The 17,032-nt window shown below is 45.5% G+C and overlaps 1 protein-coding gene and 1 pseudogene across 4 annotated transcripts in view; both read right to left on the bottom strand.

Moving 5' to 3' along the window:
- Positions 1 to 15,366: 15,366 nt before the first annotated feature.
- Positions 15,367 to 16,652, bottom strand: LOC147013990 (uncharacterized; annotated as a pseudogene).
- The window catches only part of SLC16A12 (solute carrier family 16 member 12), a 93,062-nt gene continuing 92,652 nt past the window's right edge, over positions 16,623 to 17,032 (bottom strand). For 2 of the 4 annotated variants that reach the window (XM_085851503.1, XM_085851507.1), the window contains one exon: positions 16,625 to 16,760. Coding sequence is in view for 2 of the 4 variants with exons in the window: in XM_085851507.1 (XP_085707633.1) it covers positions 16,753 to 16,760 (8 nt within the window). In the remaining 2 variants the exon portion in view is untranslated. Of the gene's footprint in view, positions 16,761 to 17,032 lie in introns of all 4 variants that reach the window. The other 2 variants (XM_085851505.1, XM_085851504.1) reach the window with 2 other exon arrangements.

Here is a 17,032-nt window from a genome sequence, read left to right as displayed (position 1 = left end):
AATTCCTTTTTACTACATAATATAAACAATTTTTGGAGAGATAATTGTTCTACATCTATTGAATTTAAGTTGAATAAAATAAAAGTATTAGCATTGTTTCTCATTGAGCGACGAGGGAGTTGAAAGTATGATTGACTAAGATAAATACAATTACAAGAAGAATAGCTCTTGTGTAGTAGCTATCCATTACCATTTGGTTTCTCTCATTAACACAATCATCAAAGATAACGAGGTCCTTTTTTGATTTATCCAAATCTTGGGGAGAAGGTATATCATCCGTATTATCACTAAGAATACAAGTTATCGGTTTTGATTTCTTTTTATATCTCTGTGTATCACAAAATGGTTGTATTATATATTCAATGTTGTAATCATTTAGTTTGTTTTGAAGTTTAAATAAACCGATTATATCTTCTTTTTGAAGACCAGCATTAAAACCTTGTGAGAGTAGTTGATACTCAGGTTGAAAACTCGACTTTGTGAAAATTATTAAATTATCATAATCCAAAAAGTTGGGAGTAAGGAGCATCTTTAAAAGTAAGCAGGTTTTTCCACACCCGCTTGAACCAACTATGAGACATCTTAATTAATTTGGAAGATTTTTATGGTTGTTAAATTTTATCTTATTTTCCGAAATGGGTAAAAAATCATTCATTTATATATTTGGAAAACAGGTTATTTAATTTATTATTGGCTTTTTTAGAAACTCTATATTTTATCCTAATTTCGGGTTTAATTTCAAGATAATCCATTATTTTATTTATACAATATTGTTACGGCTGTGGAAATTCGCAATACACCATAAAGGTTCTTTAGATTAGCTATGCCGGTAAGTGAGTGTTCAGATAGGTCCCCACCGTTGTTTAAATGGAATTCTTCATGTTCACCGGGCAGCCGGGCTGTGACTCTTTGAGATAGCTGTTTTTCTTTATCTATCATTATTTTGAGCCACCATTGCAACAAACCTCCACGCAAACAACAACCGCCACCAACTGTGCCACAACGCCCACCATGCTCACACCACCCCCACAACAATCACCATCATCTTCACCAATATGCTCGCTTACGAACGCCATCCTCCGCGGACCATGGTAAGACGGATTCCGCGTCGGAAACCGTCCGAGAAGGATTGGCAGAACAAAAGCTCTTGTGAAGCGTGTGGAGTTTTTCCCACCTGTTTTCCCCACGCTTGGTGTGAAGGGAAGGGGGCGGGGCAGCTCGCTCCCCATTGGTGGAGGCACGGCGTGAGGCGGTCGGAGTGGGGGGCACGCCCCCCTTCGAGAGCCTTCTGGAAACGCCTCGAAGGGAGGTGGAGCTGCGAACGGGGCGGAGCGGCGGGCGGGGTCCCGCGCGGCGAAGGGCAGAGCCCCGCCTTACAAAAGGCGAACAGACGCGAGGCTCGCTCTCTCGGTGATTCACGTTGGGCCTCCTCCTCTCTTCACGGTTCATGCGCTCTTCTTGGCTCGTGCTCCCTTCCTCCTCGCTTGTTCCCGCGCTCGTGGCCTGGCGCGGCCTGTTGGTGGAGACACCGATGGGAGGCGCCGCAGTGCGGCCTGTTGTGGACCTGCATGTCTGGACGAGGAGTGCCGGAGAGGGTTCGCTGGCTGCGTGGGAGGTCAGAACCAGGCGCGACCCCGCTGACGGTCATGGGAGGGGGACTGGACGGCTACGAAAGGAAGGTCCTTTCTTTTCTTTTTACTTTTGCTTGCATGGTGTGGCGCCATCTGTAAGTAGAACCTGTTTAAGTGACTGTGTTGTACAGAATTCCCTGCTTTATTCGGTTGTATTGTTTTCTTGCTGTACATATTGCATGACTGCCTTACGTGTGTGTAAATAATAAATGTGCTTGTTGAACTGTTCCCCATCGTTGCGTCCTTTCCTTTATTGAAAGTGCCACCTTACCTCGTGGAATAATTAGTGAGGGTTTTAACACCCGGGTAAAGTAATCTGAACCGTCGAGGTCGGCGATAACACCGCTCGGTTATCCCTGTAGTACGGAACGAACTGCTTAAGCGGTTCGTGTCCTAAGCCGACCTGCGGCATGGTGCAACCCCTCGGTAGGTTACCCGCGCGGGTATTTAGGTATATCGACATGCGGCGATTCACCCTATTTCACGCGGGTAGAATGCGGACTGGGTTGTGGTGAGGTTAAACCCCCACCCGTGACTGGTTCCTGGTGATAGTTCCAGGAGGGTCACGACTGAATTGTCTGTCCGGTGGGCGACGCGGCTGCCATTAGAGGTACGCGGCCGCTCGCACGCCAGGCAGACCAGAATTCGTAACAATATCTTGTGTTGATATTTCCCTGAAAAAGCAATCGTGAATAATATATAACAACAATCCTTTGAACCTTTCTGTAATACGTTCAGTTTCTTCCATTGTAAGGAAAGGGGTGTTATGACCCTCATACTTTACATTCATTTCTCTAATCAATCTTGTAAAGTAATTCATTTTTGGTGTAAATCGAAAAGAATTATATTCCTTTTTATATTTTTTATTATCATTAATTGGAAGATAATCACAGAATATACATTGTTTATCGGCTTTTGACTCTGTGTTTAATCTCACTCTATCACATGCAGGACAATTCTCAAATTTGTCAAATCGAGAATCAGGGAATTCAAGGGGCTCAATATGTAGTATACTATTCATATTTATAAAGTAAAACTTTTATCTTCGGTACTTTCATTGGTGCTTTCACAATCATCTATAAAACTACTTGCAAAACTATCATTTGAACACAAACTCTCGGTATCATAACTGTCTTCTGTTCCAACAGAGATACGATCATCACTCTCATAATCTTCAAAATCTTCAGTTGAATAATGACTCATTTAATTTGTAAAAAAAAAACATTACCATCTAAATCGACATACTTTTTTTCATTAACAGATTCAACTACTACAGTTTTTATATTAAAGGTAATTTTAAAATGATCCTTAACTACAATTGAACGAAATGTCATTTCACCTGATATATTCAGGTCAGGTATGGGAGCATATGCCAGAACAGCGCGTCGCTGCGTCCACTTTCCGCCGGTACTCCAGGGGCCTCCGTCTGGCCATCCCACAGGCAGATGCCAGGCCCATCCCCATCTCCTTGAGATGATGGTCAACCTGCTGCAACCACGAGGCACGTGGTCGGCCCACTGACCTCCTCCACTCATGAGACTCCCTCGCTGAGAGACTCTGGTGAGCAGGATCAGCGTCAGGAAAACGAGCCACATGTCCATACAGCCGCAACTGACGCTCACGGAATATGCAGGTAACAAATCTCATCCGAGTCTCTCTCAGCAACCGCTCGTTGGACACAAAATCCGACCAGCGATAGCCAAGGATTCTCCGAAGAGACCTTGAACCAAAGGAATGAAGTCTCCGTCTCAGATCCTTGGTCAGAGTCCAAGTCTCGCATCCATAGAGCAAGACTGGAAGTACTGTGACGTCCACGGGACTTGAACAGTCCCGCCAACGTAGAATGAGCCGAAACGATGGAGGCGGTTTATTTATTTATAACCCAAACATGGCGGTTCTAATCGCTCTACCGCAAACGGGACAAGGAAGGTGGCACGAGTCGCTTTTCACTGAGTTGATGATGTTTATTCGTTTTTACTATTAACCAGAAATAACAAGACTCGGCAAGAAGAGGGATCCGGGGCGATTCTACGGGATGGTGTGGGATCGGGCGTGGGGAAAAACACAGACAATTCCAATGAATATAGAGATCTCAAACCCTCTAAGGCGCCAAGCACACACACACACACACACACACACACACACACACACACACACACACACACACACACACACACACACACACACACACACACACAAACACACACACAAAACGTAGCTATTTCTGGTGGTCAGGCTGGACCGTGGTGTGGACGCAACTGTCCTTGGATCGGCGTCGGACAAGCTGGCCTTGCTCTCGTCAGGGGGGCAGGAGAAACCGTGGTGCTGTCGACCTCCTGGTCTTGGCCCAAGTCCGCTCACAGCCGCCAGGGAACCAGTTCTGGCGCCAAGTTGCGAGCAGGAGAGGGAGGCAGGTCCGCCCGCCGTTCGACCCCATAGTGTAGGCCAGCAGAACCCCAGAGCCAACATGAGGCTCAGCATGTGAGGCATGAGGCTCAGCAAGGCTCCAAGACACGATGAAGAACACGATCGAATCAGCACAACAACAAGGATGCTCTCCGCGCAACAGCCTCCACATCAAAAAAACACGATCTTTTTGTCCAGATCTTCTTCCTCTTCCTTTTCGACCCCAAACAGAACCTTTTTATCCTCCTGTCCTCGTCACTTCCAATCGAGCCGTTTATTGGCCCACCGCCGTCGCCTTCTGCCAATCGTGATCACGGGGCGGAGCCATCCGCTGCACTGTCCTGTGACGTCACGGCCAGTCTCCAGAGAATACCAAAAGGGGTTTACGCAGACACACTTACCCTATCCCGTGTCCCTATCTAATTACGTGACAATTATCATTTCCCCCTTGAAGAAATGAACATTTACTAGACAACTTATCACCACTGAATTGCTACTTATTACATCGAGATCCTGCTAAACTCGAACAGCATGGCATACCTAATTAAACATCCTAATTACCCTTTGAATGCATACCCCCCCTCAAACGTAACACTGCCCCCTCCTCTGGTACCGCAGCTCCTGCAAGGTATATCACAGGCGCTACCGTCCCAGCCTTAACACTTACTGACTCACACCTAATTAACCTAACGAAATAAAGTAGGAGGGGCAATGGGCAGCGAGTCGCAGCTAACTTACCTATCCTGCTTAATGTACTACCCCCTTATGGCCTTATCCTCGCCTAAACAATCATTCGTTTTTTTTTTGTTTTTATTTTATTTTATTTTATCACATGAGAGCACTGAGCGAAGTTGCACTCCATCTTCTGGATCATCGCTCTTGCCCAGCACTCTTCCAGTGATCTGGGGAGGGGAAACAAAAGGTTCCACAAAAACACACTTATACTTTACATTCCTACTCTAAACCTTAACGACACTATTCACAGGATATTTACACTTGACCGCCTCCCCCAGTGGATGCTAATAGACCCAGCGTTGCCTGGGGAGCCAATTTTCAAATTTGCTTGCCCAAAATTATGCGGACATCATGCCCTTGCTGCACATGTCAAGTTGTGCGGGATCGAGTGGGACTCATACATCTTCACAACACTCACACCATGGTCATCATCACATTTCTAGGTCATGGTCCTCATTTTAATCATGCAGGCTGAATCCCGTCGTGGCCGTGGGGTGGGTTACCACAAGATGATGGGGGCATCTCAGGTGCAACCATGCCCACAGGTAAGCTTTAGTCCAACCCGGACGTTTCTCCGCCCCGCTCCCTTTGATTCCCACCCCCCTGGTAGCCATCAGCTCTCATCCCGTACAACACACTGGAAGGGGTCTCACTGGCTCCTCTGGCCTTCCTGGGTCGCCAAGGTCCTACCCGCCTTGGTCGCCCAACCAGACCCTCTCCCAGTTGGCTCCAGACACTGTCACCATTAGCCACCAGGGGTGAATCTCCTTGAAGGGGGTCGCAATTCCCGCTCACCGTGAGCTTCAGCAATCCCTGTGGACAAGCACATCATCCCCACCCACAAAACCCACATGACTCCCCCACCCCATCGGCCTTACATGTGACACCTGCATTTCTAACACTTCACCGACCATGACCTTCCCTGTTACCACACCATGCCCAATAAAAAAATCAATGTGTGCACCATACATTTCACTTCTTAACTTAAAACAACTCATACAGCACTTCTCACCCGATCCACGCACCAGCCATTGGACAGCCACTTGTGCCCGCTTTGTTCCCAATTACCCACTGTCCCTATTGTCACTCTAAAACCCAGCAGAACTTACAAACCCATGCCAATTTTCCCACAATTCATTTTTTTCCACCAAAGGAGGGCACTTCGCCACAATCTCAGCAGCCGAGCATGGCCGTATATGCTCAGCCCAATCTAGTCTCCCCGACCCCCGACAGTGATCTCCGGACCCGACCTATGAAAGGGCATCTCGGATAGACCTGGCGGTTCAGCAGGAGGATTCACCCTCTCCGAGTCTAAAAGTCTATTGGAGGGTCCCTCCATCGCCGGGTACCGGCAATATCGTTGCATGTGTCCTCTTCGCCCGCACCGGAAACAACTCCCCATAAAAGGCCCCCGTGAGTATCGGTGAAATGTCTCTTCCGGTTCCGGACCCCCTCGGCCATAATCGAATTGCTCTATTGGCTGGGCTGGACCCCGCCGCTTTGGCACACCAACTACCGAATTACCCCTTATCAAACTTAACAGTTTCTGGCAGATTTCCTGTAACATTTGGGTAATGCCAATTTCTCCCAGCCCCCCTCCCTGATCCTGGATCTCCGCCTGTCGGATCGTCACCGATGGCCTCTCTGGAACCCGACCCGGCCGACTCCACTAGGCCAGCCTGGCCGCGCACTCGGCCGCTCGGTGAACGGTGGGTGGATCCTGTAACTCCACTAGCGCTCGGACCTCAGGGTCAGGAAGAGCAGCTAAAAATTTCTCGAGTGCCAGTCTGTCCCACGCCTCCACTGTACGGTCCCGATACGCGATCCTGACTGATTAGTAAATGTCCTGTGCCTGCTCCTGCACTGTCTCACCCGGCTTTAATCTGCGGTGCTGGAGCTGAGAGCGCACCAGATCACAGTTTGCCGCGAACCCAAACCGACGGCTCAACGCCTCGCAAATGTGGGAGCTGGTCAACATCCCCTCCGCGATCACGTTTAACACATCTGCGGCTGGTCCCCGCAACGTTGCCACCAAATTCCCTGTACGTTCCCGCTCATTCCACCCGTTTAGTCGGGAAATGCACTCAAATTGCGTCAGAAAAGCTTCAACGCTCCCTGACCCGTCGAAATTTACCAGGGGGATCACTTTTACGGTGGCCTGCTTCTCAGTTTCTCCCTTGTCCGAATCCAGCCCAGGGATCAAACACCCTTGTGGCTGCGTATCCAATTTCGGAGCCCACTGTGGCCAAAGATGTTTTGTGGTAAGGGTCTCATGGGTCAATTTTGCCTCCTGTTCCAAACGTTGAATGGACCGATTCACCTCTTCCCGCAGGATCTTCTGGGCCCGCACAACCTCCTCCAAGGCTCCGTCGCGAGTTTGTAGCTGCTCCTCAACCAACCCGGACACTCTACTTACAAAAGACGGCTCTACCAGGCCTTTATCCAAGACTTCATCTTGGCTCATAATTTTATCTTGTTCGTCCAAACGAGCCTCCAATCCTTTTACCTCCTCCGCCAAATTCATCCCTTGCTTCCTCAGCTCTCCCCACTCTTCAACCTGCAGCTGCATACGAGCATCCACACAGGCACGATGACGTTCCAGGCTTTCATCCACTTTATCAACCCGAATGTTCGTTGCATCAATTTTATCTACCAATTTTTTTCGTATATTTTCCCCCTCCAATGTAATTTCTACCTTTGTTTCCTCCAATCTATCCTCGAATTTACTTTGTATTTCTCCCAATTTAACATCCACACACTCCTGCATCTCAGTTTTCATTTTCTCCATCTTTACCCCCAATTCATCCCTCATTAAATCAATCCGTGCACCCAACTGTTCCCCCATTACCCCCAATCGATCCGCCATCTCTGCCCCCTGTGCCGTCATTTTTGCCCCCTGTGCTGTAATTGCACTCATTAAACGTTCCAACATTGTCCAAATCGTCATAGTGCCGGTTTCCGGCGCTGCCGGCTCCGTTACGGGCGATGAAGCACGGTCCACGCTCGGAATGGGGGAGGTTCCAACCCTACCCCCGTCTCTCCCTTCTTCCCCCGACTCGCTGCCAGACACGTGGCCTTCCTCCTCAAACATCTGCACATCCGCCATGGTGCAGAAGTCCCGTTTGCCGCCAATTAATTTAAATTTGAAAAATCCCGCCAAAATTTTCCCGCGCTCGCGCGCTTTTCTGTAGTAATTTTATATTCCAATTCGTGGCGAGATTTTAATCTTGGTATATTCTCCCGATACCAAATATAATTTAGAGGGGTTCAAACATCCCACTCCTGACACCAATGTGACGTCCACGGGACTTGAACGTAGAATGTCCCGCCAACGTAGAATGAGCCGAAACGATGGAGGCGGTTTATTTATTTATAACCCAAACATGGCGGTTCTAATCGCTCTACCGCAAACGGGACGAGGAAGGTGGCACGAGTCGCTTTTCACTGAGTTGATGATGTTTATTCGTTTTCACTATTAACCAGAAATAACAAGACTCGGCAAGAAGAGGGATCCGGGGCGATTCGACGGGATGGTGTGGGATCGGGCGTGGGGAAAAACACAGACAATTCCAATGAATATAGAGATCTCAAACCCTCTAAGGCGCCAAGCACACACACACACACACACACACACACACACACACACACACACACACACACACACACACACACACACACACACACACACACACACACACACAAAACGTAGCTATTTCTGGTGGTCAGGCTGGACCGTGGTGTGGACGCAACTGTCCCTGGATCGGCGTCGGACGAGGTGGCCTTGCTCTCGTCAGGGGGGCAGGAGAAACCGTGGTGCTGTCGACCTCCTGGTCTTGGCCCAAGTCCGCTCACAGCCGCCAGGGAACCAGTTCTGGCGCCAAGTTGCGAGCAGGAGAGGGAGGCAGGTCGGCCCTCCGTTTGACCCCGTAGTGCGAGCCAGCAGAACCCGAGAGCCAACCAAGGTGAGGCACGAGGCTGAGCAAGGCTCCAAGGCACGAGGCTGAGCAAGGCTCCAAGACACGATGAAGAACACGATCGAATCAGCACAACAACAAGGATGCTCTCCGCGCAACAGCCTCCACACCAAAAAAACACGATCTTTTTGTCCAGATCTTCTTCCTCTTCCTTTTCGACCCCGAACAGAACCTTTTTATCCTCCTGTCCTCGTCACTTCCAATCGAGCCGTTTATTGGCCCACCGCCGTCGCCTTCTGCCAATCGTGATCACGGGGCGGAGCCATCCGCTGCACTGTCCTGTGACGTCACGGCCAGTCTCCAGAGAATACCAAAAGGGGTTTACGCAGACACACTTACCCTATCCCGTGTCCCTATCTAATTACGTGACAATTATCATTTCTCCCTTGAAGAAATGAACATTTACTAGACAACTTATCACCACTGAATTGCTACTTATTACATCGAGATCCTGATAAACTCGAACAGCATGGTATACCTAATTAAACACCCTAATTACCCTTTGAATGCATACCCCCCCCCCACAAACGTAACAGTACCAAGGACCTGAAGACTCGGACTTTCGTCCTCCCGCACAGGTACCGGCAGCGCCACACCCCATGATCCAGTGAATTCATGACTCCCCAGGCCCGACCCAGACGTCTATTGACCTCTGACTCACAGCCAGCAGAGACATGAATATCACTGCCAAGGTAAGTGAATCTCTCCACGATCTCAACATCCTCACCACAAACAGACACAGACAGGACAGCAGCATCCAAGATGTCACCGAAAGCCTGGATCTTAGTTTTGACCCAAGAAACCCGTAATCCCAGCGGCTCCGACTCCTCATTCAGCACCTCGAGGGCCCCCAAGAGGATGTCTAAAGTCTCCGCAAAGATGACTGCATCATCTGCAAAATCAAGGTCCGAGATCGTGACATTCCCAAACGATGCACCGCAGCTTGATCTCTCCGACATCCTCCCTAAAATCCAGTCCATACAAGTGCTGAAGTGTGGGGGCCAGTACACACCCCTGACGAACTCCAGTAACAACTGGAAATAAGTCAGAGATGGTGCCACCACACTTCACAGCACTCTCAGTACCAGAGTAGAGTTCAGACATCAGATCGATCAGTTTTGTTGGCACCCCACGAAGACCAAGAATCCTCCAGAGGACATCCCGATTCACTGAATCGAACGCTTTACAGAGATCAACAAAGGCTGCAAGCAGCCCCTGCCGAAACTCTCGTCTGCATTCGGTGAGGACACGAAGAGCAAGGATACGGTCAATCGTTGACCTCTTTGGTGTAAAGCCTGACTGCTCTGGACGCTGGTGCTCAAGCAGATGGTGGCGAACCCTATCAAGAATTATCCAAGCAAAGACCTTGCCCGGCACTGAGAGCAGCGTCACCCCTCGGTAGTTGTTGCAGTCTTGGCGATCACCCTTCCCTTTCCAGAGAGGGACAACAAGGCCCCTCTTCCAATCAGTTGGGATGATGCCTGTGTTCCAGGTAGAGCACAAAACTGCATGCAACGACACGAGTGCAGCATTTCCACCAGCCTTGAGAAGTTCAGCATGGATGCCACAGATCCCTGGAGCTTTGCCCCGTTTTAACTGGTTCACCACAGCCCGTGTTTCCACAAGCGAAGTTGGACCACAGTTGATTGGAGGGTCAGCAACAGGGATTGTAACACTATTGACGTCCAACTCGACAGCTGGGGGATCAGCCTGGTACAACCGCTCAAAGTAACCGGCCCAGCGGCCTTCACTTCAGACTCCTCTGTCAAGAGCCTACCACTCTCTGCTCTAACTGCAGTGCTCTGAGGGATGGGCTTGGATGAACGCATTGCTCGAATTCCCCTGTAAGCGGGACGAGAATCTCCTGTCCACAGGTGATGCTCTACCCCCTCACAGATTCGTCGCACATAGGCCTCCTTGTCCACCCTCAGTGCACGTACAGTTTTACGCCTCAGCTCCCTGAACAGCTCAGCTCTGCCATTCAGCCTGGCCCTGCGACTCTGGTCAATGGTATCCAGTGTCCCTTGAGAGACAAAATTCTTCTTTGCCCTGCGGTGAGTTCCAAGACATCCACCGGCAACATCAAGGACGGTGGTCTTGAAGGCACTCCACAACTCTTCAGGACCCCCCAAAGCACCAGACCCCCCAAGTGTCCACTCATCCTTTATTTCATCAGGATTTACGTCTTTAAGGTTGTTTAAAAAAATACAAGTTACTTCTTGCATATTACAGATGGTCTTATCTTTTCTTTCTGAAGCTTCATCCATAAGGTTTTTCTTTTTTGATACTGCTGCAGAAATGGCCCTTAATGGGATTACCAAGTGTAGGATTAGCTCAGATCCCCCATTAAATGCCTGTTTTGATAGGTTGTTTGGTATAAGGGACGATATGTGTGTGTCGAGAGGTGTAAGAGACTGTTTTTATGTTCATACGGTGGTGAAACGAGATATCGCTCTTGTTCCTTCCTCATCCCGGATAGGCCCCGCCCAGTCAGTGACGTGAAGGGGTGTGGCCTAGAGAGAGAGGTGTGGCCTGGAGGGGAAGTGAGCGAGGGGGCGGAGCTTTTTGTCGGAGTCGGCGAGAGAAGCGAGAAAAGGGAACAAAAAGAGTGCTGTGTGTGAAGAACAGCCGGGTTCTCGAGGCGTGCTTGGAGTCGCTTCGAAGCGAGCGAACGAAGGAGGCACCGTGTTGGATCTGCCGGGAGAGACGCTGAACCGACCTGCACGTCGGTGATTCGACCGAGAGAGGAACTGAGAGGACGAAGCGGGAGTCGGGCTTCGAGGCGGGAAGGCCGGAGAGGAGACGCCGGACCTTCGGACGGTCCCTGCTGACACCAACGGCACGACACTTTGTCGATCCGCCTGTGGAACTCGGACCTCGACTTGGGCCTTGTCTGGAGAACAGGCCAGGCCGGGATTTGTGTGCTGAACCCTAGAGAGAGATCGGCGGTCTCGCATCGTCGGCGTTGCGCAGAGCCAGAATGAGCTGAGGAGAACGTGCGTACGCGGTGCCTTGAGGAAACGGGAGTGCTGCGCCACCATTTTCTTGCTGCGGGGCACATTCGAGCGGGAGTTCGAAACTGTGGACACTCGCTTGTTTGTTACGAGCAACATTCGTGCTTTTTGGACACTTTCCTCTCATCCATGAGCCATCACCAAGTACTCTGTCTTGTCCTGCATGCATGCTGTTTGTCTGTCTGTTTTGGCTGCACGTGTTGTATAAGGCATATTTCGCAGTGATCCCCTCGAAACCTTTATACCATGGTTCCCTAGTTAAGAACCGGTTGATTGTTAATAAAACCATTGTCATGTTTATTGCTTGTGTTGTGATCCCTGATGTTCCCCAATAAATCTGGTTAATTCTTATGCAGTTGCCGCTATGGATTAATGCGTGTCGCGTCGAGGAATGATCCGTTCGATTGACATATAGGGCCAAAGTGGTTACAGGCTGGTAGACTACGCTCGGTCACTGACAAAGCCAGTCTGTAGCCAGTGGTTCTATCTCCCCAACTGGTAAGGTACAGGATTACATTGGTATCGCGATTGAAGACGCGTCACCCGAGGCCTGTGCCGAGCCGGCCGGCGTTATAGACTCCCGGAGATGGTGGTGGCGAGGCTGGCACCAGGGACCAGGTCACAATCCCGCCACCCTGGATCCCTAACAATACTTTTTTTTGATTTGAATATATTGCCAGAAGGAGAAGAGAAACTTTTGTTAGAGCTACGTAAATTGATGTTCTTCCAGATATACTAAAAGCCCTTCCACTGAAGGAAATGGAAGAACTCATATTATTCACCATAATTGTTTTTATCCAATAGTTGTTATATTTATCTTTATTAAATTTTACATCCTAGACATATTTCTCTGTATATTTTACAAATGAAGAGATTGATTGAAACTTGTCTTTTGTGTCTTGATACATTGTATTTATTAAGTGAAAAAAGTTGGAGGATAAAATGGTTTTAAACACAGATTCACCTATAAATTAAACGGAATTTTCATCAAGAATATTTTATTTTTAGCAAAATTTTGTTATATAAATATAGTGAATACAACGTACTGCGATGCTTGTAATTTTGAATATAAATGTTATAAGAAACACCTTCAAACCAACAAACACACATTCAATCTTTTCAGACAAATATCTCCACTTGACCAAGAAACAAAACATTGTGATAGATGTGATAATGATATTCTTTAAAAAAATTATAATAAACAGCTTCAATCACGCAAACACAAGAACAATGAAGAAAGGGAAGGTGCCACTAAATTCTCCATTGAAAACACTGATGGGGCATTTAAAGGGCATATAAAAATTAAATTTTTTCACTTTCAAGACCCTGGACCATCTTCAATCATGGAAGCTGTTTATATGGTTAAACAAAGTATTGAAACAATAAATAAAAACACATTAAGTGAAATGAAAACTTTTGAGAGATATATATATATATATATATATATATATATATATATATATATATATATATATATATATATATATATATATATATATGGGAGTAAAATTGAATATGGTAAGACAAGGTGATGAAACTACTCCCTATACAAGGACAAACCCTCACTTTATCTCATCATTTCAAGATTTTGTAAGATGTGATGTTTACGATGAACTCGAGTGACAAGAACAAGATGTTGATTACACTGTAGTAGGTAGTGGATTTCCGATTGCAAAAATAATCTTTTTAGATATACACATCTTAAAATCAGATCCTCTTCAAGCTTCTTATATTGATTTACCAAAAGAGATAAAACTTAGAAAGCGGTTGTTAATCTTCAAAACAAAGATAATAAATGTTTTCTATGGTGTGTTCTTGCTCACTTACATCCTCCACAATGGAATCCTGAAAGGGTTGAACATTATAAGAAATACGAGAATACATTTAATGTTAAAGATTTAAAGTTTCCAATGTCATTGAGAGATATTCCTAAATTTGAGAAAATGAATAATCGATTTGTTAATGTATATGGATTAACGGATACAAACAAATTTCAGATATTAAAAATTTCAAACAACTATAAAAATGATGAAACACACATTGACCTTCTCCCCTTTACTTCAAAGAAAAATCACATTATGCTTTCATCAAAAATTTATCAAGATTAACCAAATCACAACTATACAAGAGAAAATGTAAAATGAATCCTTGTAAGAGATGTCTCAACTCCTTTCATACAAAAGAACGATTAAATGAACATTCAAAATATTGTTGTAATCATAAATCAACCTTAATCAATTTACCAAAAGCAGGTTCAAACATGTCATTCAAAGATTTTAACAAAATCTATAAAACATCCGTTTGTGATAATATATGCTGATTTTGAAAGTATCCTTGAAAAGATAGATACTGCTTCTCCAAATCCAAATAAATCATACACAAATAAATATCAAAAACATACTCCTTGTGGTTTCTGTTATCATATCAATTCATCTGTTGGTGATGAATACAACAAGTGAGAACTTTATAGAGGAGAAGATGCCTCAGAGGAGTTTGTAAGAAGATTGGAAAAAGACTGCATAAGACTAAGAGAAATAATGGTTAAAACCTTTCAACCAATGTCATTAGCAAAGGGGGAGAAAAGGGAATTTAGAAAGAACAGTATCTGTCATATTTGTGAGGAGAAAATTGAGGTTGAGGTCAAAATTTGGGATCATTGTCATCTTACTGGTAAATATAGAGGCCCAGCTCATTCCCATTGTAATCTTAATTGCAAGCCCCCAAAACTTTATTCCTGTCTTTCTTCACAACGCTCACCATGACACTCATCTATTTATAAATGAACTTTCAAAGACATCTGGAGATATTTCTGCCATTCCTAACACAGATAAAAAATACATATCATTCACAAAAACAATTCATACATCCCCCATAACCCATATCAGATTTCTTGACACATACAAGTTTATGGCAAGTCCATTATCTAACTTCGCATCAATTATTTAAAACTTACCGAATGTTAAATCACATTTCTCAAATCAAGAAGAGATTGTTCTCTTATCACAAAAGGGAATATATCTGTGTGACTATATGGATTCATTTGAGAAGTTTAAAGAAACACAACTTCCTTCAAGGGAAAGTTTCTATGGCAAGTTGAATAAATTGTGGGGGGGGGGGCTATGTAGTTTTGTGTGCAGTTCATGTTAATTTGTGGCAACCACTGTGAATGTATTCTTCTTGGTCCCACTAACCGGAAAAATGATGTTGCCATTTTTTCTGTTGACCTTTAGTGACCTTGCCTCAAGGTCAAAGGTGACTTTTGTGACCATCGTTACAGTGACCATACTTCATTCAAAGTATATCGACATTGGTGCCAAAATGTGGCAAAATTCACAAGGAACAGTGGATATGACATTTGTTTCATCATTTGACCATTCATTTTTTTGGCAATATGCAAATGAGCGAATTACAGATCAACATATGTATAATTAGCATACATGTACCTCATTAAACATATATCTGGGCCATATATATATATATATATATATATACATATACATATATATATATATATACATATATATATATATATATATATATATACATATATATATATATATATATATATATATATATATATATATATATATATACATATATATATATATATATATATATATAAAATAGCCAGCACATCCCATCTCTAGATAATGTTAATTGTTAGTAGTTCATCACAAATTTGTACTCGGTTTGTTCTCGACTTGGCGTCTTGGCTTGTAGGAGTACATGATGTTTTGACTAATGACAAGGACATCTCGGTGAATGCTGGCTGAACGTACTGCTGTGTGAATGCTCGTGACTGGCCCTTGCAGTAGCCAACGGATGAAGGAATATAGGGCTTTGGGCACATGCTTTTCTGCATCATCAATTGTCAACTGTCCATCAAATTCCCATGGTTTCTTGACCTCATCAGCTATAGCTTCTCTTAGAATCGAAGCACTATGAAACAGTTGGTGTATTTTACTATCAGTATTCTTTGCCATTGCTTCTTCTATGGTGGCATCACGCACTGCTGTGGTAAAAACCAGCTCTGACTTCCTGCAGGATTTTGGCCTCTTGAAGTGAACATTGTCTATATGGGAGGATATTCTTTGCTTCACATCACGTACTTGTGGTAGAATGTTCACACCATGTGTTTCAAGAATGCTGCAGTACGTGCTGTGCAGTTCCAACATGTTGAGCTCCGTACCATCTGTGAGAAGGCTTTTGACCAGGCTAAGAAACTCAATATCTGATGCAATTACACTAACATTTGTGTCTTCTGCTGGCCGTTGCCTGTCCTGGCTGTCTCGTTTTGGTGCTCGCTGAACATGCTTCACCCAACATGCCAGGTGATGCTTCACGTCAATATCACGAGCATCGTCTGCATTGATAGCAGCACTTTCCATGTCTCATTGGCACTCTGTTCCACAGCTTTCCGTATTTGCTCCCCTGCATTGAATGAGGAAACCTCGTGTAATTCTTGACTGTTATCTTCTAGACAAAAGAAGCACAATTCCTTATTGTATGTTGGGGTTGCAGACCGTGTGAAACAGAGTGTCAGTTTGGTTAGAAGCAGCTACTGCTTGTTCGTTTTCATTACTTGCACTGGAGCAGCTAGGGTGACCACGTTTTTTCTGAAGTTGCAGACTTTCTTGCTGTTGACATGCCTTCTCATAACGCTTTCTAGTGCGTTCAAGGTGACCGGTGTGACACATCTCACTGTAGCATTTGCGGTGCCATTTTGCTTTGTTGGCTTCCAAGTATGTGTCTGTAACATTTTCCAATCTGTGGCGAAGCTCGGGGAATCCACCATCTCCATACTGCCCACGTTTGTGAACGAAACTCAAAAACCTTGAATATGATTCAGATTCTGGCTCTGTTACAAGTCCATCACTGGCAGGCCTTTGCATACTATGCAGAGTTTGAAATTGGTCTCCTGCCGTGGTCTTTTGGCATTGGAAGGACTGTCAGGTCTCTGAAATTCCATCTTCAAGCTGATGTCCAGATGATTCACGTTTCTGTAACAGACAAATATTAAAAACCATTACTGGGGAAAGGGCAAATCGATCATATAACTGAAACAAGTCAAATAATTAATGTGTACAGGGTTCCCACGGCCTGGAAAATCCTGGAAAAGTCATGGAATTTCATTTTCAATTTCCAGGCCTGGAAAGTAATGGAAATTGACTGGAAAGTCCCTGAAAAGAACAAACATAATCTATGTAATGGGCTTGACGTGTATGGTAAAGACTATATGCTAATTATGCATATTTTTAGATCCTCATGGAGG

The sequence above is a fragment of the Eptatretus burgeri genome, chromosome 13 (genome assembly GCF_056783735.1).
Source record: "Eptatretus burgeri isolate ZD-2024b chromosome 13, Ebu_testis_v1, whole genome shotgun sequence".
Lineage (NCBI taxonomy): Eukaryota > Metazoa > Chordata > Myxini > Myxiniformes > Myxinidae > Eptatretus > Eptatretus burgeri.
The sequence above is the reverse complement of the archived record's forward strand: the minus strand, read 5'-3'. Positions and strand labels throughout refer to the sequence as shown.